Raw genomic sequence first — 23,848 nt, forward strand, 5'->3', positions numbered from 1 at the left:
TAGGCAGACTGACTTCACACAGCACAGGCTACCTAGGCAGACTGACTTCACACAGCACAGGCTACCTAGGCAGACTGACTTCACACAGCACAGGCTACCCAGGCAGGCAGACTGACTTTACACAGCGCAGGCTACCCAGGCAGGCAGACTGACTTCACACAGCACAGGCTACCCAGGCAGGCAGACTTCACACAGCACAGGCTATGCAGCCGTCTCTTCTGCTTGCTGCCTTCCTTGCTCTCAGAAATTCACTTCATTAAAAAAAAAAAAAGATTTATATTTACAGTTTTTATGTGTATGAGTGTTCTGCATGCAAGTATGTCCGTGTACCACATGGGTGTATGCCTGAAGCCCGAGGCGGTGGTGAGCCTCCATGTGGGTGCTAGGAACTGAAGCCGGTCCTCTGTAACAACAGGCGCTCTTAACCACCGAGCTAACTCCCCGGCCCTTTTCACTCTAACGTCCTTTCTCAGAACACAGAGCTTCACCATTTCAAACAGTTCTGAGCACTCAGCTTTTCTGCGGCAGAGATCACACAACTACATAAAAGGGAGGAGACAGCCACCACCCAACTCTGAAAGGCTGAGGAAGAGGAAAACTGTCACTGCGCACACCTTCCAAGCCAGCTTCCCAGGCTCTCCTGAGGTGACTTCCTGGTGTGAGGTGGTCAGGGGCTGAGGACAGTAATTCAAGCCTGGTAATTCAGTTATACCTGGAGGGCAAAGGCCAGAGGAATCTTGTAATTCTGTTCCTCTTAAAGAAGTGCACATGGCAGTCATCTGGCTACGACTGGGCAGAACACGCCCGTCTTCCCCTGGAGGTCAACTCTCCAGACCCTCAGGCAACCCAAGCTCACAGAAGCACAATGCCAAGTATCTCCACCTGGTTTAGAAGGATCTATTATTTAATTACTTCCAACAAGACACTGTTTATAACCCACATCTCCAACCTGCCCCAGCCTGAGTGGAAGTGGGAACAATGACAACGGACTCTGCTAATTTTCCACAAAGCATTGGTTTATTAGAAAGTTCCTTCCCTCATTTTACAGCATATATATCTCTATCATATGTGATAAAGTTAAATACAATCTGTTATGCTTGTAAGTAAGGATAGGTTATTTTGTTTTTCCTTTTTCTGAAGTTTTAAAACTACTATTCTGGAAGTTAAAGAGAACTGCCTCCAGGAAGGCAGAGGCGGCCAGAGTGCAGCGCCATCTACAACCTAACGGGAAGCAGCACAAAAATGTTAACACTGTATTGTTTGTTTCAATATTTACATGGGCTGAAAGCAAGGAAAGTGAGTCCCTTCACTTCAAATCCATGATTTCATTGTTCCAGGGCTGGTTATCCAAAAAGTGAGACTTCTGAACCAGGCGAGGCCCGAGCAGGCAGGAGGGCCCAGCCAAGCGCCTCGTTCGCCCAGCACCTGCTTCTCACAAACTCAAAACCTCTCCCTTCTGGGGACTCTAGAGAGCATGACTAGAGAAGCTTGGCCGAGGCAAGTCGGGTTGTTCACCTTGTCAGCTGACTGCTTACCCAGTTCTAGTCCCAAGAAGAACACTAACAACAGAGGAGATGAGACCTGCATGACAAGCACCTTTGGGTCAGAGTGGTACCTAGGGCTGAGAGCCTGGGTGAAGGGAAGGCAAGAGGGAAGAGGGACTGATGCACTTCTGGTCAGTGTCACGGGAGAAAAGAAAAAGGAGCCTCTACTGCTGAAACCGAGCTGGGCAGACGGCACACAACCGCGAAGCCAAAGACCTCCAAGTCCCTGTAAACGCGCTCACCTCCCAACAGGAGGAGAAAACTGTCCCAACTCTATGTATTATCCTCTGGTCTACTTCTATTTTAGTTTCTAGCCAACCCAAAAGGCACATTAAAAAAATTGTCAGAGGGGGCTAAATACTAGGAAGGCAAACAGACTGTCCGGAACCAGGTCCCAAGGGGAACCCAGGGACCTCTCTCAGACAATCACCGAGTGTCACTGCTGCCAGAGAATAAAGCTGTTGAATCAATCTTCCCCTTCTCACGGAGTCCACTGTTTCTCTGTATAACAAAGCATATCAGGGAGACCACTGAAACTGAGCATCCTCCTGATGCCTGCAGCTGCTTGCTGCCCATTATCTCAAAAATCCCAGTGCAGGATGAACCAATTACTGCAAATTACTTAACACTTGTCCCAGCAAAAAAAAACAAAAACAAAACATAACATTTTTATAGTTCATAACTTCAAAAAATACAGGAGCTTGATAAAATATACATGCTTAGTCATTTTTGCATCTAGCAGAAAACAAATACTTTATTTTTTTTTTTAACTTTATAACCTTTAAAGTTTCTTAATTCAACTAGGGCAAACATATTTACAGAAAGCCACCAGAACAAGGATCACTTAAAGAGCTGGATGTAAAAAATATTATTGCAGTATACTACAAATACGGAACCTTTTTAATATGGGCTACAAAAAGCAGCATTTACGTTTATAGAGTTCAGTGCAATTTTACATTAAAAAATCCTATAAATTAAGAAGAAAAACATCAACATAACAGAAGAAAATATACCCTCCGGACATGAGCTCCTTTCTGGGAAGCACATGGTGACTCTCTGTTCCGCATAGCTTCTACTCATGATAGGATCTTCTTTTCTGGGATATGTAGATGCCTCTTCTGAGACGAGGGGCAATGAGGACAGTAGTGCCCAATGCGCGGCTCCGTTTGTAAGGAAAGTAATTAAATTGCAGCCTGAGTTGCTTTTGGTTCTAGGTTAGACTCCCTCTTCCACCTCACCTGGGATGATGTCACCAAATGCTGTTCAAAGACACTGCCCAAAGTGGCGGAGTTTCCACCGCTGAAGAGACAGCCTGGCTTTCCTCATGGCACTGAGGAGGGCAAGGCCAGATGGGCCCAGGGCAGGCAGGTGCTTTGGTGACAACCCATCAGAGGAGGAAAATGTTTTAAACTTACAGAGGGAAGAGCAGAGGACTAGAAAGTAGAGGGAGGCAGGAAGTATCTATACTTGACAGTCTGCTGCAGAGGAGTGTGGGTAGCACTTACTGGTGTTCCCTCGCGTAGAAACAAGGGAGGGAGGAACTAATAGAAAGGGGAAAATATCCCTGATAGTAAACCCAAAGCAAACCTCGAATCTAAAGCCATCCCTGCAAGCCAAAACTCATTTCTTTGGCTGTCAAGACACTGCCCATTCCAGCTTTGACTTGCTGGAATAAATGGCTCAACACCCCCAGGGAAGAATAGGTCACCTTCCCTAGCCCAACTGAAGCTTACAAATTCCAACTCAAGTACCATGGCTGGGAGGGTGCTGCAGGTCCTGACCTGAGAAGATGGGGTGAAGAAGAGGGTGAAGATGGAGGGCAGTGGCAGCTGCTGCAGCAGGCCGTGGTGCAAGCAGGGTAGGGTAGAGGGCAGCGTGTGGGACAGGGTGGAAAGTGAAGGGCCCGGGATGGATGGCTGAAGCAGGGATTATATGGATAGGGTGGCTAGCAAGAAAGGTGGCAGGGTGGCCAGGGATGATCGAGTGAGTGAGATGGGACAAGGAAATAGGGGTCAGATGGGGCTGGGGAATATGATGTACTTGGGCAAGTGGCTGGGGGTGAGGATGAGGGTGAATGCCAATGGCAGCGGCAGCAGCCGCAGCATGGTGCTGTAGGATGGCATGCTGAACAGTTGTGATGGAGGTGGCAGAGGCTGTGGCTGGCTGCTGAATGTGAATCGGCTGCAGGGCTGGTGTGGCTGGGGCCAGGGCTGCTGAGGTTGGAAAGGCCTTTACTTGTTTGGCCAGAAGCTGCTGCTGGATGTGCTGCTGTGCAGCCTGCTGGAGCTTGCTGTACTTCTCCATCTCCTCAGGGGTGAAGGTGATGGGCTGGCTCTCGAGAGGAGCCAAGGAAGCATCCTCAGTCCCATCTGTCGACTCAACACTAGGTTCTCCACTGGGAGGTGCGTAACTGGGGAAGTGCTCAAGGTCTGGGGCTATAGGTAGCAAGCTGGATTCCACAGGGCCTGGTTGACTGCCACTATCCAGAGACTCCAGGGTATCTCCATCACTGGGGTCAGGGAGGTAGTTATGGGAGATGGCTGGATCCCCAGGGTAGCAGTCAGTGTGTGCTGGGGTGCCTAGCGGAGCCGCAGAGTGATCAGCAGTAGCTTCTTCAGACTTTGGCTCTTCCGGAGGAGGGTCTGATAAGGGACCACCTGTTGCCTCTGAGAACTGATGCCCAAATGGAGCATCACTACTCCCTGGGGACTCTTCTTCTGGCTCAGACTGCTCCTGCTCTTCACCCCTTTCCAAGCTAGACTCTTCACATTTCTTACTGGGCTTCCGGGTAGCTGGAAGCTTCCCTATCAGTGGAAGGACAGGCTTATTACCAAGAGAAGGGGGGAGCTTAGGCCCAAAGTAACCTTGTGGGGGGTTCTTGTATTTGAGCCCAGCCTTATTAGGGGTGGCCAGCACCTCCTCACACATATTGGGTTTCCTCTCCACTCTCCTGGACTGGATCTTCTCTAGCAGCAGCCGGGCAGTGACAGAGTTCTTATCTTCAGGGCTGCAGTCACTTCCTGTGCCGGTACTGCTGTTCTGGGAGGGCAGGCCTGCTCCCTTACTGTCATCTCCTCGGCCATCATCTTTCTTCCCAGGTCCTTCCCCCCGACCTGATCGGAAATAGTGGGGAGACTGAGAGCGGTAGATCTTTGAGCGAATGAAGTCCCGTCGGCCAGAGCGCCTCTCCTCCGGGCTCTCATGACCCCACGACCCCTTCCTGGAGCCTGACCTCTGGGAAGGACTCCTGGTGCTGCGGCTGCGGTCCCGGCTGTAGCTCCGGCTCCGCTGCCAGCTGTGGGCTGTGGTGCTGCGACTTCTCCTCTTGCTTCGGCTGCGACTACAGCTGCTGCTGCGGCTTCGGCCCCGGGATCTTGAGCGCTCCCTAGTGTGACTCCGAGATCGGCTCCGGGACTGGCTGCAACTGAGGCTATAGTCATCATCGGAGGATGAGTATTTGTGTCGTTTGGACCTGTGTTTGGAGCTGGCATAGTCTGAATCATCTGAATCATGAGAGCGCTTGGAGTGCCTTCGGGATCGGTCGCTATAGTCACTGTAGCTGTCGTCAGAGTAGCTGTGCTGTCGACTGTAGCAGCTCTGGTCTGAGGAAGCATCCGAGCTGCTCGAGTAAGAACGCCGGGAGGATCGGTGTGAGGAATGGCGACGGCCAGATCGAGAGCGGCTACGAGAATGCTCGCTGCCCGAGTCTTCCTCTTCCTCCTCCTCCTCCTCTTCCTCCTCCTCCTCACTGTACTGAGATGGAGACGGCTGGTGCAGCCTGTGAGAAGAGGCCTCATCACTCTCCTCATCCCCACTGCTGGGCTGGCTCCGATGGCTGGAGCGGCCGCTATGTTTGCCGCCAGCTCTCCGGTGGCAGGAGGAGGCCGGAGGCTCCCCTTTGTGTTTCCTTCCACTGTGCTCTTGGGAACTGCTCCCACCTCCCCCATCATCCTTCCTGCCGCTGTTTCCTTCTTCAGCAGGAAGGGACCGTCGCTGGGAATCATCTTGAGCACGGCGGCGTCTTCTTGGTGGTGCAGGGCTACCACTCCCAGGGGGTTCCGGTTTGGGTCCTCGTTCAGAATCAGGTGGGGCTGATGACTTGTTCTTCTTTCGTTTTCGTTTTTTGCGCTTCTTAGATTTCTCTCCAGACTCTGCCTTAGAACTTTTCTCTTCCAGGTCTGCCTTGTGTTTCCGTTTGTGTTTACTGGATTTTTTGTGTTTCTTTTTCTTTTTGTGTCTGTGGGACTTGCCTGATGGTTCTTTCTTGCTAGGATGGCTTCTTCCTGTGTCTTCAGTCTCTGACCCATGGCTACCACCAGGCTCCTGCTTGTTCAGGCTGCTACAGGCAGCCCCTGAAGCAGGTTCATCCCCTCTGCCTTCTGAGGAGGGCACTACATCCTGGTCCCCGTCCTTGCTTCTACTCGGCTCTCTAGGATCAAGGCCCTGGAGGAGATCCTTTGAGGAGCCTGCACCATCTTTTGGTTTTTCTGTCCCTTTAGCTCTGGCATCTCTGTTTCTGGAAAGTTTAAAGTCAAAGTATAAGGGGTTACAACTGTAGGAGACGGAGGGTTCTGCTTTGGTGAAAATTAATAGTTCCGATGGCCACTGGAGGGCAGTGCTCTCATCCTTGCTCAACACAGGAAAGAACGGACCAGTGGGATGTTTGGGTCCTTGGCCTGCTATTGCTGCAGAGGTGGCCTGAGAAACTTCTTTCGGATTGGATTCATGCATCTGGCTCTCTGAAGTCTCCTGACTCTCCATACTTTGCTCACCTATAACCCCTCCTGAGCCCTTCTTCGTCTCAGTTTTGTCTCCAGGTTCTGAAGGCTCAGCCACAGTGGTTTCCTTTTGTGGCTCAGAGACTTCACTAACTGTCTTTTCTGCTCCATGGCTTGCTGCTGCCTTACTGCAACCTTTAGGCTTGGGAGAATTGCTTTTTTTGTTGTCTGCAACATTCTTTGAGTGTGTACTATGATCACCTTCCATTTGTTCACTGGCTCTCATAAAGAGTAAGAAGGGAAAATTAGGTTTGACTTTGCAGTGTGCTGGGGGGATGTAGTGGTAATATTCTGGCTCTGTAGCTCCGGTTCCTTCTTCCCGCTTCATCCTTTTTAACTTGGACAGTGTTGAGGCAAGGGACCCTCCATCTGGAGGATCTTCATCTTCTTTCTTTCCATCAAGATTTCCACTCCCTTCAGTATCTCCCACCTTCTGCACCCCTTGGTCAGAACTCTTCTCATCAGCTTTTGTTCCATCTTCAGAGGTCCCTTCCTCTGCATGGTCCTTGAAAACAGATGCTATCGATTCAAGTTTGACGGGAGCCTTTTTGGCAAAGGAAAACGAAACTCCCAATTTCTGCAGTGGGGGCCCCAGATTATTCTTAATGCCAAAGCTGATACCTTGGGAGGCCGACCCAGAAGCCTGTGCCAGTCCAGTGCTACTGGTGATCTGTACTGCAGTAAAGGAGCCCCCTTTGTCTGTGGGGAAGTCAGGTCCAAGGCCACAAGAAGAGACAGCACTTGCGCCACTGTTTGCGGACGACTCGTCTTTATCCTCATCACCACCATCTTCATCTACGGCCACTGTGGTTGGTCTGAACATGGGGCCGCTTCCAGGTGCACTATACAGTGGTTCAGAAAGTGAAAAAACAAGAGTTATGATATATCTTGTAAAATAGTCATCTTCTTTGTCCTCCCATTCATCATAGGTAGGTCTCAAAGATTCAGAGTAGCTGGTCCCTACCAATGTGCTGACGAATGGAACCTGTTGAGCACAGCTGGTTGATTAAAGTACCACACTAAATTACCACGGCCAGTTAGTTATTTTCATCTCTTAAGCTATCAGCCCTACAAGAAGGCTTATCTCACAACTCAAATTCTTTTTAAAACAATTTAATTTTATGTGCGTTATTGTTTTGCCTACATGTATGTCTGGGAGGGTGCTCCATCCCCTAGAGCTGGAAATATAGGTAGTTGTGAGCTGCCATGTGGGTGTTGGGAATTGAACCCAAGTCCTCTGGAAAAGCAACCAGTGTTCTTAATCTCTGAGGCATCTCTCCAGTGCCCCCAACTCAAATTCTTTACCAATACCTTCTCACAGATTCCGCTTTAACCTGTTACCAACCTTTTTTTTTTAATTATAATTTTTATTTTCATTTTATGTGTATATTTTGCTTGTATGTGTATGCCTGCGAACTGTATGTGTACAGTGCCTTTGAAGGTCAGAAGAGGGCATCAGAATGTCCTGGGATTAGAGTTATAGAAGATTGTGAGCCATCATGTGGGAGCTGGAAACTGAATCCAGGTCCTATGGAAGAGCATCTAGTGCTTTTAACCACTGAGCAACCTTTTTAGCCCCTCTACTTTTAAGATTACGATTATTTATTTACTGTAGGGGGTGGGGGAGGTGCATGCCAATGGCCTGTAAAGAGAAGTTGGAGCTGGTGCTCTCTATCTACCATGTAGATTCTGGGGTTTGAACTTAAGTCATTAGTCCCAGTGGCAAGAACAAACTTTACCCACTGAGCCATCTCACTGGTCCTTCCAATCTTCCTCCCCGCCCTCTTCCTTTCTTTCTTCTAGACAGGGTCTCTCTGTCTATCACTGGCTGTCCTGGAACTCAGAGATCTGCCTGCCTCTGCCTCTCAAGTGCTGGGATTACCTCCCGTTCCAAACATATTTCTTTTCTTTTTTTTTTTTTTAAAGATTTATTTATTATGTATACAGTGTTCTGCATGCATGTGTCCTTGCAGTCCAGAAGAGGGCACTAGATCTCACTATGGGTGGTTGTGAGCCACCATGTGGTTGCTGGGAATTGAACTCAGGACCTCCGGAAGAGCAGTCGGTACTCTTAACCACCGAGCCATCTCTCCAGCCCCAAACATATTTCTTAATGTATCTTCCTACCAACTGGCATACAATCAAATATATGAATGTACAACTATCCCAAAGGGTTATTCCACAGGGCACGGTGGCTTAAGCCTGTAAGCACAGTACTTAGGGGAGAGAGACAGGAGAATTACTACTGAATTCAAGGTTGGCCTGAGCTATTCAGGGAGTTCAAGGCCACACGAGGAAACGAAGTAAGACCTTGTTTTACCTCTCACCACAGAAAAAAAAGGGACTATATTTCATTTAGTTGTAGAAAAAGCTTTAGGACTGGAGAGATGGCTCATCAGTTAAGAGCATTGGCTGTTCTTCCAGAGGATCTGAGTTCAATTCCCAGCACCCACATGGCAGCTCACAACCATCTGCAATTCCAAGATCTGACACCCTCACAGAGACATACACGCAGACAAAACACCAATGCACATTTAAAAAAAATAAATTTAGAAAAAGAAGGAAAAAGCTTTCATTTCCTCTGTACTTTCAAATTTACATGAAAAAATTATCTTTTGCATGCATGTGCACACATGTATGTGTGTGTTTATTTGTGCCATGTAGGGGTCAGAACCTGAGAGAGTGGGTTATTTCCTTCCATGTAGAGTTGGTGGCCAAGTATCTCAAATTTATTTTATTTTTTGAGACAGGGTCTCACTATGTAGCATCACTGGCCTAGAACTCATTATGTATACTAGGCTGGCCTTCAACTAAGAGATCTGCCTGAACGTTAGGATTAAAGGTATATACCACCATACTTGGCTCAAATTTCATTAAAAAAATGGACATATTGGTTTGTTGTTTGTTTTGAGAATCTAGTTATGTAGTCCAGGCTGGCCTTGAACCTATGTGGCAATTCTAGTTCCTTGGCCTCCAGAAGGCTGGTATTACAAATATATGCAGTAGTATATATTCTAAATTAGACATAGCCGGAAACCTCCATTGGATTACTCTGTGGTTATAGCTGTCTTAGAAATTAAAAAGTCTGCCTTATGTCTTGGGCACCACATCTAAATTCATGCTTTGTTTCTGTGATGTGTTAGCACTCTCTTTAGTCACATGGTAGATATTTATAGACCACAAGTGGATACATGATATTGTAGATTGTACTGAAACTCCCACCCCCCCACCCCACCCCACCCCTAGCACATTATGATTAATTTATAAATTTATAATTAATTTATAAATTGACACACCAAGAGATTAACCACAAGAACAGAGGAGTTATTACAATGTACTATAATGCAAGTTATGGGAATATATATTCCTTCTGCCCTTAAAATGGATGGGGAGCATGGACATACTAAATAAAGGGATGATTCAGGTTTCAGGCATTATAACACACATCTAGCATACAACTTAAAACTTACTAATTACTTCCATAATTTTTGTTTGTTTTCTTTTTCAAGAGAGGGTTTCTCTGTGTAGCCCTGGCTGTCCTAGAATTTTTTCTGTAGACCAGGCTGGCCTCGAACTCACAGAGATCCACCTGCCTCTGCCTCTCAAGTGATTGGATTAAAGGCATGTGCCACCACACCCAACTATAATTTTCTTTTTAATGTATTTCTTGTTCCATTTTATTGTGTGTGTATATACATACAAGCCATGGCACATGTGTCACAGTCAGAGAACAACTGTAGAACTGGTTCTCTCCTTCCACTGTGTGGGTTCTGGGGACTCTGCTGAAGCACCCTCTGGCCCCCTTTTAATATTTTCATATCACAGCTAATTGAGTAAGTGAAGGCACAGAAAATAAATCCACAGGAACTATTATACTTTCTGGGTGCCCAGAACAATACCTGTGACAAGCAACCTTCCAGCTCCCACAACAGGACTAGAGAAGAGCTTTAAAGCCTGTGTTTACTACATACCCTTGTCAACAATTTTCAGTGTGGGGCATTTCTTGAATTCTGAACTCAATAACTAAAGACACTTAATTATATATTCACTAGCTGTAAGCTGTTCTGAACTTGGGAGTCAAAAAACCCAGATACCATGGTATCTAGATTTTGCTGCGCATGCTGCTGCTGTTCAAAGATGGAATCTAAGCAGATATGGAGAGTAAGACATATTAATATTGTGTTCGTCTACCTAACACTAACAAATGATGGTGCTTGTCAGGGTGAGTGCCAAACCAGTGCCCTACACAACGATCATCCCTACTTGGTCATCTCTTAACTGGTAATTTATAAAATGATAACTAAAAGACACTTCTGAAGAAAAAGATGTTATTATAATATGTCCTGAAACAGAAAGTAGCCTGATGTGTATCTTCCAAGGAGATATTCTTGGAACATGCCCAAGAGAGAGATGTTGACACTATGAAGAGTTGCAAGCTGGGTTGGTGAGGTGGTTCAGTGGGTAAAGGTTTGCCTTGCAAGCCTAGTGAACCCACGTAAAGGAGGATGAAGAGAACAGACCCCACAGAACTGCCCTCTGTCTTCCATATGTCATGGCATGTGCATTCACATGTGCGCACGCGCGCGCGCGCGCACACACTCACACAGCAAATAAAATTTAAAACTCTATCAGATAAGTAATTTCAATCATTTTATAAGTAGTTTAATTCAACATTAGCGCTCATGGGTTCTTTAAGTGCTTTTTTTCTTTCCCAATTCTCACTTATTTTTGGCTCCTTTTCAGTACAGAAAAAGAAAAGCCAAACAAAATAAACACAAAGTAGAAATTTCAAGTCTAGGACAACAGCAAACCGAGGGTGTATGGGGGCAGGATGGCAAGAGCAACTGTCCCCTCCTCTGGGGAGTGATCAAACACTCAGATGCACACCTATCTCCTGTGCCAGGACTGTCACACTTCTGAAGGTAAGAGTGGACGTTCACAAGCCAAGGCTCTGTCCTCTCTCCTCATATTGTTTCCTCTTTTGACGTTTTGGAAAAGGATTTCTCCATAGTCCTGGCTGTCCTCGAACTCACGGAGATCTGCCTGCCTCTGCCTCTCTGAGAGCTGGGATTATAGGTGTGTGCCACCACCACCTGGTTCTCCTTTTTTGTTTTTAAATACAAGTTCTCAGGTGTATCAGGCTGATTTCAGACTCATTACTCAACCATGGATAGCCCTGTATTTCCTGAGTGCTAGGATTACAGCTATGTGTCAACATGCTTATATGGTACTGGGGATCAAACCTAGGGCTTTATACATTCTTAGGTAAGCATTGAGGTACACACCAAGTCCAATTTAAAAATTGTTTTAAAGATTTTTTTTATCTATGTGTCTGTGTGAGTGTACGCCATGTAAGTGCCAGTGCCCCTGGAGGCCTGATAAGGACACTGGGTCCCCTGGAGTAGCAGATGGTTGTGAGCCACTGACATGAGTCCTGGGAAGTGAACTCGAGACCTCTGGAAGAGCAGTAAGTGCCCCTAATTTAAATATTTTTTTTTGAGACGGTCTCACACTGTAGTTCAGGTCGGTTTCAATCTTACAGTAATTCTCTTGCCTGGGGCTCCCAAGTGCTAGGATTATAAGCATGAGCTACCACATCCAGTGTTTGAATTATAATTTTAAATCTATAAACTTAAATCTTAAGGATTTTGTTGTTGTTTGGTTTTTCCAGATAGGGTTTCTGTGTAACAGCCCTAGCTGTCCTGGATCTCACTCTATAGACCAGGCTGGCCTTGAACTCACAGAGATCTGCCTGCCTCTGCCTCCCCAGTACTGGGATCAAAGGCTTGAGCCACCACCACCACCACCACCACCACCACCACCCGGCCTAAGGATTCTATTTAACCACAAAACACTCAACATGAAACTTCCCTACCATTCAGCTTGTTTTCTCTGCTCTGCCAACTCGTGGAGCCTCCGAAGGGCTTTTTCTTGCTTCTTTTCATCTTTGCGGGATCTTGAAGAGACATTTCGAGCAAACTCTCTCTGCTTGAGATCTTTTAATCTCTGAGTTAACAGAAAGGAAGAAACAGAGGGTGAGTAATTTTAAATGACATACAGATGTGAAGGAAACACCTTTAAAATATTTACCCTCAACTAATGTTATAATACTAGTGTGGAATACACTATTATATTTATATGGTACCCAGAAACAAAATGGCTAATTACTTTGAGTATGACACTTGAATATGAGCATTTGTAATTAGGATATAGCATGGCATTTGTCTTATTGTACAAAACAAAATGATTTCAGAAGCAACAGGCAAATTTTAGAGTATTGGGAAGAAAGAAGAGAGACCAATCACCTGCTCTTCCAGGATGCAGAACCAGACAAACAAATGTGAGATACATTGTAGCAACACAGGCCGAAGAGACCAGAAAGGGGTTAGGCTGGTACAGAAAATCACCCAAGGTGTAAGATTTTAAAAAGCAATGTACAGCTTACATGGGGGGAGGTGAGTAAATCAAAATCAGAACAAAATAAATACTTTTTTCCCCACCATAAAATAAAAGGTGTGGGTTTTGTTTGGTTTCAGCACTAACAGGTTTCCTGTAACTCTTAAAGCCAAGGGAGGTTTCTAACCATAGCATGCTCAGAACTCAGCCTGACCACTTTCACCAAGCCAGTCTGCTGAAACGAATTTCATTCCTTCGCAGCCCTGAGAGGAACACCAGGGATGAAGAAGGAGAACAAAGGAAAGAAAGATTTTGTTACTTAAACTTCAAGTAACAGAATGGGTCTTTTGTTTCCAGATGCTACTGCGTAATTTTCCTCAAAACAAAAGAAACAAACACTAAAGAAAGGCTTGTCATGAGACAGGCTGGTGACAGAGTCCAGACATACCCATCTGCAATGAAGACAGTGTGACATAATAATATAAAAAGTGAAGCAAGGCCTACCCATTAGCCTGTGCTTTTCCAACAGTTTAGGAAAAGGGAGTTGACCCAATATAAAGTGGACATTGCTTTAGAAAGGCATGGTGTTCAACAGACAGGAATTTTCTTACCTAATATTTATGAAATGTGTTTCAAATCTTTTAGAATTGGGAGGGGAAGGGAAGAAAAGACATACACACAAAAAAGATAGACAGCTAAAGACACTATAGAAAAACTCACTCTTGTGATCTGGGCTCCCAAATTAGAAGGATTTGCTTTCAAAACATCAGCTGAAAATGTCACATCACAAAGAGGAAAAAAAAAAGTAAAAAATAAACAAGAGTGGAAGAGAAAAAAAAATAAGGCAAGCATTACTACATAAGCTCTCAGTGAATCTACAAACGATTATACTGAACAATCAGGGACAAAACCATACACTCTACTAGGACTGGGGAGAAGCAAAGAGCCTGAAAACACACGTGTGTACACACACAGACAAACATAGTAATCACTTCTAGATAAATGAAACCATCCTTCTGTTTTTCTGTAATCATTTCCATTTCCTCAAGAGAAATGATCGTAGAACTTCGGGGACGACTGCACGGCCTAAAAGTAGGGTCTGTGCTCAGTTATCTTTACTTTGGAGAACTTCAATTAATCAGCAGCTAACAACACTATTGCTGGTGTAGGTCCTGCACACATTTTTATAAATTCTCTCTTCAGTGCTAAACTTTTCTTTCTAGCTTCAACTTAGGGTCTCACAAAAAGCAAATCGGTGCTATACCACTGAGCTATCTGTATATCCCAACCCTCTTCTATTTTCAGTAACCTGCCTGGACTCACCTTAGTATGTGGCCCAAGCAAGCCTTGAACTCCTGCTGCAGCCTTCCAAATAGTATTACATGCCTGCACCACCAGGCTCGTCGAGGATCAACTATTTTAAGCAAATATAAATTCCAACTTTTTCCTTTTGAGAGCAAGTGGGCAGAAAGGATCCACTATGACCATTACACCATTTTTAATGGATAAATCTTTTTTCCTTCTAAACACGTAATAGGCTCTCTTGCCAAATCTAAAAAGAATGTGATTCCCCCCCCCCCAAATCTGCCATCTTTTCCCTATACACCTCATTAAGTTCTTCCATGCACAGTCATCTCTTTACTTCTTATAAATATTTCATCACTTTCAGCAGACATTTGTTGAACTGAAAGATCCCAGCATACTAGCTTAGCCTAACGCCATTTCAAGTAAGGTCTGAAAAGCGCAGGGTGTCTACAGCCGGCCTCCTGGCCCCAGAAAAGGGTACTAAAGGTCAGAAAAACAACTTGGAGCCAGGCAGCAGGCGTGTCAAGCTCGGGGAAAAACCACGAGCTGCCCTGAGTTTGAACCCGGCCTCATTTGAATCGTCCAATCAGAGCCCTGTAAACCATGAGTTGCCCTGAGTTTGAACCCGCCCTCCTCGTGCTCCTGCTGCCCGACCCTATAAAAACCCTCCGCTCCAGCCCGTGGGCGCGCCAGTCTCTTGAGCTTCTTGAGGGACTGTGTTGCCCCGGGTACCCGTGTTCCTGAATAAAGCCTCTTGCTGTTTGCATCTGACTTGTGGTCTCGTGTGATCTCTGGGCGAGGGTCTCTCCAGAGGGAAGACTGCCTTCGGGAGTCTTTCATTTGGGGGCTCGTTCCGGGATCTGAGACCCCCACCTCGGGACCACCGACCCACTGTCAGGAGGTAAGCCGGCCTTGGTGTATGTCGTTTCTGTCCTGTCAGAGTGTTGTCTGTTTGCGCGCCTGAATCGGTCTGGAGTCAGTGGGGCTGAAGGAGCTGACGAGCTCGGACTTCGCCACTGCGACCCTGGAAGACGTTCCACGGGTCTCTGAAGTCCCCTTCTGGGGCACGGGAAGTCCCCTTCGGGGGCACGGGAACTGTTGTCGGTTTGTCTGAATGTTAAATGTTATCTGTTTGCGCGCCTGAATCGGTCTGGAGTCAGTGGGGCTGAAGGAGCTGACGAGCTCGGACTTCGCCACTGCGACCCTGGAAGACGTTCCACGGGTTTCTGAAGTCCCCTTCTGGGGCACGGGAAGTCCCCTTCGGGGGCACGGGAAGTCCCCTTCGGGGGCACGGGAAGTCCCCTCAGGGGCACGGTTTTTCGGGGCCACCCCCGTATCAGAAGGATACGTGGTGCTGGCAGGGGACGGAGAATTCAAACACTCCGTGTCCCCATCTGAGTTTTTGCTTTCGGTTTTACACCGGAGCCGCGCAGCGAAACTGTCTCTTGTTTGTGGTGTCGGTTTGTTTTGTGTTCTTTGTCTAATCCTTCTCCATCCAGGAATTAATATGGGACAGAATGTCGTTACCCCCTTGAGCCTAACTACTGACCATTGGTCGGACGTCAAAGGCCGGGGGAGAAATGAAGGTGTAGTTATCAAAAAAAATAGATGGATGACCCTCTGTGAGGCCGAATGGGTCATGATGGATGTAGGATGGCCACGGGAAGGGTCATTTAATCTCTCTCTCATTTCACAGGTTGAGAGGAAGGTGTTTGCCCCTAGCCCCCATGGGCATCCAGACCAGGTTCCCTACATCACCATTTGGAGATCCCTGGTTGAAAACCCATTCCCCTGGGTCAAGCCCTTCCTCCCACAACCCCCTCTCACTCCCCAACCTTCGACGCCTCCTAACTCCCTTTCTTCTCTCTACCCAGTCCTTCCCCACAGGGAGCCTTCCAAGCCCCCTGTCCTTCCCCCTGACCCTAACTCCCCTCTTGTAGATCTGCTGGTAAATGAACCGCCGCCCTACCAGCCGACCTCAGCAGCTGCGCTCGCGGCGCCTCCTGTCATGACGCCAGCCGCGACCACCTCAGCGGCTGCGCTCGCGGCGCCTCCTGTCATGGCGCCAGCCGCGACCCCGGCGGCTGCGCTCGCGGCGCCTCCTGTCATGGCCGCGACCCCGGCGGCTGCGCTCGCGGCGCCTCCTGTCACGGCGCCAGCCGCGACCACCTCAGCGGCTGCGCTCGCGGCGCCTCCTGTCATGGCGCCGGCCGCGACCACCTCAGCGGCTGCGCTCGCGGCGCCTCCTGTCATGGCGCTGGCCGCGACCACCTCAGCGGCTGCGCTCGCGGCGCCTCCTGTCACGGCGCCGGCCGCGACCACCTCAGCGGCTGCGCTCGCGGCGCCTCCTGTCACGGCGCCGGCCGCGACCACCTCAGCGGCTGCGCTCGCGGCGCCTCCTGTCATGGCGCCGGCCGCGACCACCTCAGCGGCTGCGCTCGCGGCGCCTCCTGTCATGGCGCCGGCCGCGACCCCGGCGGCTGCGCTCGCGGCGCCTCCTGTCATGGCGCCAGCCGCGACCCCGGCGGCTGCGCTCGCGGCGCCTCCTGTCATGGCGCCAGCCGCGACCCCGGCGGCTGCGCTCGCGGCGCCTCCTGTCATGGCCGCGACCCCGGCGGCTGCGCTCGCGGCGCCTCCTGTCACGGCGCCAGCCGCGACCACCTCAGCGGCTGCGCTCGCGGCGCCTCCTGTCATGGCGCCAGCCGCGACCCCGGCGGCTGCGCTCGCGGCGGCTCCTGTCATCGCGCCGGCCGCGACCACCTCAGCGGCTGCGCTCGCGGCGCCTCCTGTCATGGCGCCAGCCGCGATCCCGGCGGCTGCGCTCGCGGCGCCTCCTGTCACGGCGCCGGCCGCGACCACCTCAGCGGCTGCGCTCGCGGCGCCTCCTGTCATCGCGCCGGCCGCGACCACCTCAGCGGCTGCGCTCGCGGCGCCTCCTGTCATGGCCGTGACCCCGGCGGCTGCGCTCGCGGCGCCTCCTGTCATGGCGCCGGCCGCGATCCCGGCGGCTGCGCTCGCGGCGCCTCCTGTCATGGCGCCGGCCGCGATCCCGGCGGCTGCGCTCGCAGCGGCTCCTGTCATCGCGCCGGCCGCGACCACCTCAGCGGCTGCGCTCGCGGCGCCTCCTGTCATGGCGCCGGCCGCGATCCCGGCGGCTGCGCTCGCGGCGCCTCCTGTCACGGCGCCGGCCGCGATCCCGGCGGCTGCGCTCGCGGCGCCTCCTGTCATGGCGCCGGCCGCGACCACCTCAGCGGCTGCGCTCGCGGCGGCTCCTGTCATCGCGCCGGCCGCGACCACCTCAGCGGCTGCGCTCGCGGCGGCTCCTGTCATGGCGCCGGCCGCGACCACCTCAGCGGCTGCGCTCGTGGCGGCTCCTGTCATCGCGCCGGCCGCGACCACCTCAGCGGCTGCGCTCGCGGCGGCTCCTGTCATGGCACCGGCCGCGATCCCAGCGGCTGCGCTCGCGGCGGCTCCTGTCATGGCGCCGGCCGCGACCCCGGCGGCTGCGCTCGCGGCGGCTCCTGTCGTGATGACCCCGCTCGCTGGGGACTTGGAGGAAGAAGAGGAAGCAGTCCAGTCCCCCATCGCGGGCCGCCTCAGGAGCCGCCGAGCCGGCCCCCCCACTGAGTCCAAAGCCTTCCCGCTTCGGGAAGGCCTCAACCATCAGTTACAATATTGGCCCTTCTCTGCCTCAGACCTTTATAATTGGAAACAACATAATCCCCCTTTCTCCAGGGATCCTGTTGCCTTAACCAGTCTAATTGAGTCCATCCTAGTAACTCACAGGCCGACTTGGGACGACTGTCAGCAGCTCCTGCAGACCCTCTTAACAGTAGAGGAAAAGCAGAGAGTTTTCCTGGAGGCCCGGAAGCAGGTTCCGGGCGATGACGGGAGGCCAACCCAACTCCCAAATATCATCGATGCAGCCTTTCCCTTGACCCGCCCAGACTGGGACTTCAATACACCTGAAGGTAGGGAGCATCTACGTCTCTATCGCCAGTTGCTCTTAGCGGGTCTCCGAGCGGCCGCCAGAAGGCCTACCAATTTGGCTCAGGTAAGGAATGTGATACAGGGAAAGGAAGAGACACCCGCTGCATTTTTAGAGAGGCTGAAGGAGGCTTATAGGATGTACACTCCGTATGATCCAGAAGACCCAGGGCAAGCACCAGGTGTCATCCTGTCATTTATATACCAGTCTAGCTCAGATATCCGAACCAAATTGCAGCGGTTGGAAAGTTTGCAAGCGCTAGGTTTGCCAGATTTATTGAAGGAAGCAGAGAAAGTGTTTAATAAGAGAGAAACTCCTGAGGAGCGTGAGGAAAGGAGATGGCAGAAACGTGAGGAAAGGGACAAGAAACAACATAGGGAGATGAAAAAGGTTTTGGCCGCCGTTGTGTCTCAGGGACAGCGGAGAGAGGGAGATAGGTCGGGAGAGCGAAGGAGGTCACCCCTTGACAAAGATCAATGTGCTTACTGTAAGAAGAAGGGACACTGGGCCCGAGACTGCCCCAAGAAGCCACAAGGACCCCACCGACCCAAGCCCAAAACCGTGGACCTCCTTAATCTAGAGGACTAGGGGAGTCGAGGCCAGGAGCCCCCCCCTGAGCCTAGGATAACCCTCAAGATCGGGGGGCAGCCTGTGACCTTCCTGGTTGATACTGGTGCCGAACATTCAGTCCTAACCCACGCCGGAGTGCCTCTTAGCCGGCATTCTGCACTGGTGCAGGGGGCAACTGGAAACAAGAGGTATCACTGGACTGCCGAGAGAAAGGTCCAACTGGCATCAGGGCAAGTAACTCACTCCTTCCTGCATATACCTGAATGCCCCCATCCGCTGTTAGGACGGGACCTATTAACCAAATTGAAGGCACAAATCTATTTTGATGAGAAGGGACCAAGAGTCACAGGCCCTAAAGGAGAACCCCTACAAATCCTTACCCTCAGTTTAGAGGAAGAATACCGTTTGTTTGAGGCAGAACCCACGGAGAAGTCACCTGAGGAGCTACAGACTTGGCTGAGAGAGTTTCCTCAGGCCTGGGCAGAGACCGGGGGCTTGGGGCTGGCACGCGACCAGCCACCGCTGATGATCCCACTAAAGGCCTCCGCGACTCCCGTTTCAATCAGACAATACCCAATGTCACGGGAAGCTCATGAGGGGATCAAGCCCCATATTCGGAGGCTCCTGGACCAAGGGGTGTTAAAGCCCTGCCAGTCACCTTGGAACACCCCTCTCTTGCCTGTTAAGAAACCGGGGACAGGAGACTACAGGCCGGTCCAGGACTTGAGAGAGGTCAATAAGCGGGTGGAGGACATACACCCCACGGTGCCTAACCCCTATAACCTTCTGAGCACCCTACCACCGACCCACGTCTGGTACACTGTGCTAGACCTGAAGGATGCCTTCTTTTGTTTAAAACTGCACCCCCAGAGCCAACTACTATTCGCTTTTGAATGGAGAGACCCAGAAAAAGGGCTCTCGGGACAATTAACCTGGACCAGGCTCCCGCAGGGCTTCAAAAATAGCCCAACCCTCTTTGATGAGGCCCTACATGCAGATCTGGCCGGATTCCGGGTTGAACACCCAACCCTGACTCTGCTCCAGTATGTGGATGATCTACTCCTGGCGGCCAGGAGTCGAACCGAGTGCATGGAGGGCACTCGAGCTTTACTGGCCAGACTTGGGCAGAAGGGCTATAGAGCCTCAGCCAAAAAGGCCCAAATATGCCGAGACAAGGTCACTTACCTAGGCTACACCCTGAGCGGGGGGCAAAGATGGTTAACAGAAGCAAGAAAGGAGACGATAATCTCCATCCCCCCTCCTCGGAACCCCCGCCAAGTTCGAGAATTCCTGGGTACGGCTGGGTATTGCCGCCTTTGGATTCCTGGCTTTGCTGAACTGGCAGCCCCATTATACCCCCTCACTAAACCAGGGACCATGTTCCAATGGGAGGAGAAACATCAGAAAGCGTTTCAACAGATCAAGAAGGCCTTACTCGAGGCCCCGGCTCTGGGTCTGCCAGATCTAACCAAGCCCTTTGAGCTGTTTGTGGATGAGAACTCAGGTGTTGCCAAGGGGGTACTGGTGCAAAGACTGGGACCTTGGAGGAGACCTGTAGCGTACTTATCCAAGAAATTGGACCCGGTGGCTACAGGATGGCCTCCATGCCTCCGCATGGTGGCAGCCATTGCCGTATTACTCAAAGATGCGGGAAAACTGACTCTGGGACAACCATTGACTGTGCTGGCCTCTCATGCAGTGGAGGCCTTGGTCCGACAACCACCGGACAGATGGCTTTCTAACGCCAGAATGACTTATTATCAGGCCTTACTACTGGACTCAGACCGGGTAAATTTCGGGCCGACAGTTTCCCTTAACCCTGCCACTTTGCTGCCACTGCCTAGCCCCTCCGAGGAGCATGACTGCCTCCAGATTCTAGCCGAAGCACATGGCACCCGTCCTGATCTGACAGATCAGCCGCTCAAGGATCCAGACGCTGTCTGGTACACCGACGGGAGCAGTTTCCTGGAAGAGGGGGAGCGCAGAGCCGGAGCAGCTATAACCACCGAATCGGAAGTGGTATGGGCATCGCCGCTCCCGCCCGGGACATCGGCCCAGCGCGCAGAACTGATTGCGCTCACCCAAGCCCTCCGGATGGCAGAAGGTAAGAAGCTCACAGTTTATACTGACAGCAGATATGCCTTCGCCACTGCGCATGTCCACGGGGAAATTTACAGACGGAGAGGCCTGCTGACGTCCGCGGGTAAGGAAATCAAAAACAAAAAAGAGATCCTAGACCTCCTAAAGGCCCTGTTCCTCCCGCTCCAACTCAGTATTGTCCACTGCCCAGGGCATCAAAAGGATGACTCTGCGGTAGCCAGAGGGAATCGGCTGGCAGATCTGACTGCCCGAACAGTGGCTTCCCAGCCAGCAGGAAACAGCCAGTTGATGGCTATACAAGAACCACAGCCTGAGGGAGACCCCGTGCCCTATAGCCCAGAAGACCATGAGCTAGCAAAGAAAATGGGGGCGGACTGGGAACAAAGAAGACAGGCATATATACTAGGGGACCGGATGGTCGTGCCAACTTCCCATACCCGATATATGCTGAGATTACTCCATGCATTGACCCATTTGAGCAAAAACAAGATGAAGACCTTATTAGACAGAGAAAACACCTGGGCAGTGCTGCTGAACCAGGATCAGGTACTCCAGCAGGTAACTTCTACCTGCCCAGCCTGTGCTCAAGTCAATGCAGGAAAGGTGCGTCTAAACAAGGGGGCCCGACAAAGAGGCCATCGTCCTGGTGTTCATTGGGAAATAGACTTTACAGAAGTAAAACCTGGACTTTACGGGTACCGGTATCTCCTGGTCTTCGTGGACACCTTTTCTGGATGGATCGAAGCATTTCCAACCAAGAATGAGACGGCTAACGTGGTAACAAAGAAACTGTTGGAAGAAATCTTCCCCAGGTATGGGATGCCTCAAATATTGGGGTCGGATAACGGGCCTGCCTTCGTCTCCCAGGTAAGTCAGAAGGTGGCCAAACTATTGGGGGTTGATTGGAAACTCCATTGTGCATACCGCCCCCAGAGCTCAGGACAGGTAGAACGAGCTAATAGAACAATTAAGGAGACTCTAACCAAATTAACGCTTGCAACTGGCACTAGAGATTGGGTGCTCCTACTTCCCTTAGCTCTCTATCGAGCCCGAAATACCCCCGGCCCACACGGCCTAACCCCTTTTGAGATCATATATGGGGCCCCACCTCCTGTTGTAGACTTTCTCCATCCTGATATTTCCTCTCTTGCCACCACCCCTACTTTAGAAGCACATCTTCAAGCCCTCCAGTTGGTGCAGAGGGAGGTCTGGAAGCCCCTGGCCAAGGCTTATCAGGAGCAGCTAGACAAGCCGGTGGTGCCCCACCCCTTCCAGATCGGGGACTCCGTTTGGGTCCGACGACACCAGACCAAGAGCCTGGAATCACGGTGGAAGGGGCCCTACACTGTCTTGCTGACCACCCCCACTGCACTCAAGGTCGACGGGATTGCTGCATGGATCCACGCCTCTCACGTGAAGGCTGCCAGGGAACCCGACCCAGCAGGATCCAGAAAGTCAACATGGACAGTGCGCCATACACAAAACCCCTTAAAAATAAGGTTGACCCACGACTCCTCTTCCTCCCCCTCCTCTTAATCTCTACCTATCCCCAGGGGACTAGGGCGGCAGAGAGCCCGCACCTAGCTAAGAGGCTCACTTGGCAGGTCATTTCACAAAATGGGGAGACGGTCTGGCAAACGACCGCCTTTCACACCCCCTTTACATGGTGGCCTAACTTACATCCAGATCTCTGCCAATTAGCAGCAGGGTCAGAGGACTGGGACATCCCTACCACTGACCCCATGAACCCCAGAGCACCAGACGTCTGTCAGGATGGTAAGGGTACTTGCAAATGTAGTGACGGGAGATACGGATGTGGCCACCCTGAAGCTAGGGCAGCCCTGTCACAACTATCCTTCTACGTCTGCCCCCGGGATGGTAGGGACAGAAAGCTGATTAGCCAATGTGGGGGTTATGAAAGTTACTTCTGTAAAGCATGGGGATGTGAAACAACTGGCAATACCTATTGGAAGCCTTCATCCACTTGGGACCTCATTAGGGTAAAAAGGACTACCCAAGGGGAAAGCCGCACATGGCGCCCACTCACCCGAGCACATTGTTGGGGTTTCCCAGGCGAGCTTAGTACATACTGGGAGGGGGAGGGCCCCTGTATAAACTTCACCTGCAACCCCCTAAACATATCCTTTACTCAGAAAGGAAGGGGGACGGCACAAGATTGGATTAAAGGAAAAACATGGGGACTTAGATTTTTCATGACAGGACAGGACCAGGGATTTACCTTTATGATTAAACTTAAAATTGAGGAGCCCTCCGCCTCTATAGGCCCCAACCAGGTTCTCTCTGACCAAAGGCGCCCCTCTTTACCTGCTCCAGCACCCCCGAGGGCTACCACCCGACCCAATTCGGCCATTCGCCCAAGCACGGCTCCGAATGCCGCTGTAACCCCAGTCACCCTCCAACCACCCAGACCCGGTACGGGAGACAGGCTATTGAATCTTATAGAGGGCGCTTACTCAGGAGTGCTGGTTATGCCTAGTTTCCACACCTCCCTATTATGAGGGGGTGGCCGTAGTCGGAAGCTTCACCAATTCCTCTTCACCCCCATCAGGATGTGCCTCAACACCTCAGCATAAGCTCACAATCTCCGAGGTGTCAGGACAAGGACTATGTCTGGGGACAGTACCCTACACCTACCAACACCTGTGTAATCGCACCCAGGTACTTGTACCAGGACCCCATTATCTCGTGGCTCCCAACGGAACTTACTGGGCCTGTAGCACTGGACTTACACCATGCCTCTCCCCCTCAATACTAGCTAATACGGCCGATTATTGCGTGCTCATAGAACTGTACCCCAGGATAGTCTATCATACACCTGAAGATATCTATGCCCGATATGAAACAGGGGTCCCCCGTATAAAAAGAGAGCCAGTCTCACTAACCCTGGCCCTGATACTAGGTGGATTAACAATGGGAGGGATCGCCACCGGAATAGGCACAGGTACCACTGCCCTCATGGAAACCAACCAGTTCCGACAACTCCAGGTTGCCATGCATACCGATATCCAGGCACTGGAGGAATCCGTGAGTGCCTTGGAAAAGTCACTCACCTCCCTGTCGGAGGTAGTTCTGCAGAACCGGAGGGGATTAGACCTCCTCTTCCTGCAGGAAGGGGGGTTATGTGCTGCCCTTAGAGAAGAATGTTG

The 23,848-nt window shown here is 50.7% G+C and overlaps 1 protein-coding gene across 14 annotated transcripts in view; it reads right to left on the reverse strand.

The window, feature by feature from the left end:
- Positions 1 to 995: 995 nt before the first annotated feature.
- Positions 996 to 23,848, reverse strand: part of Gpatch8 (G-patch domain containing 8) — an 86,076-nt gene continuing 63,223 nt past the window's right edge. For all 14 annotated transcript variants that reach the window (XM_006970586.4, XM_076543437.1, XM_076543442.1 and 11 more), the window contains 2 exons: positions 12,198 to 12,328; positions 996 to 7,164 (listed from right to left, as the gene is read on the reverse strand). In XM_006970586.4, coding sequence (XP_006970648.1) covers positions 3,288 to 7,164; positions 12,198 to 12,328 — 4,008 coding nt within the window. In that variant the 3' untranslated portion in view covers positions 996 to 3,287. The remainder of the gene's footprint in view (positions 7,165 to 12,197; positions 12,329 to 23,848) is intronic.

The sequence above is a fragment of the Peromyscus maniculatus genome, chromosome 8, assembly GCF_049852395.1.
Source record: "Peromyscus maniculatus bairdii isolate BWxNUB_F1_BW_parent chromosome 8, HU_Pman_BW_mat_3.1, whole genome shotgun sequence".
Lineage (NCBI taxonomy): Eukaryota > Metazoa > Chordata > Mammalia > Rodentia > Cricetidae > Peromyscus > Peromyscus maniculatus.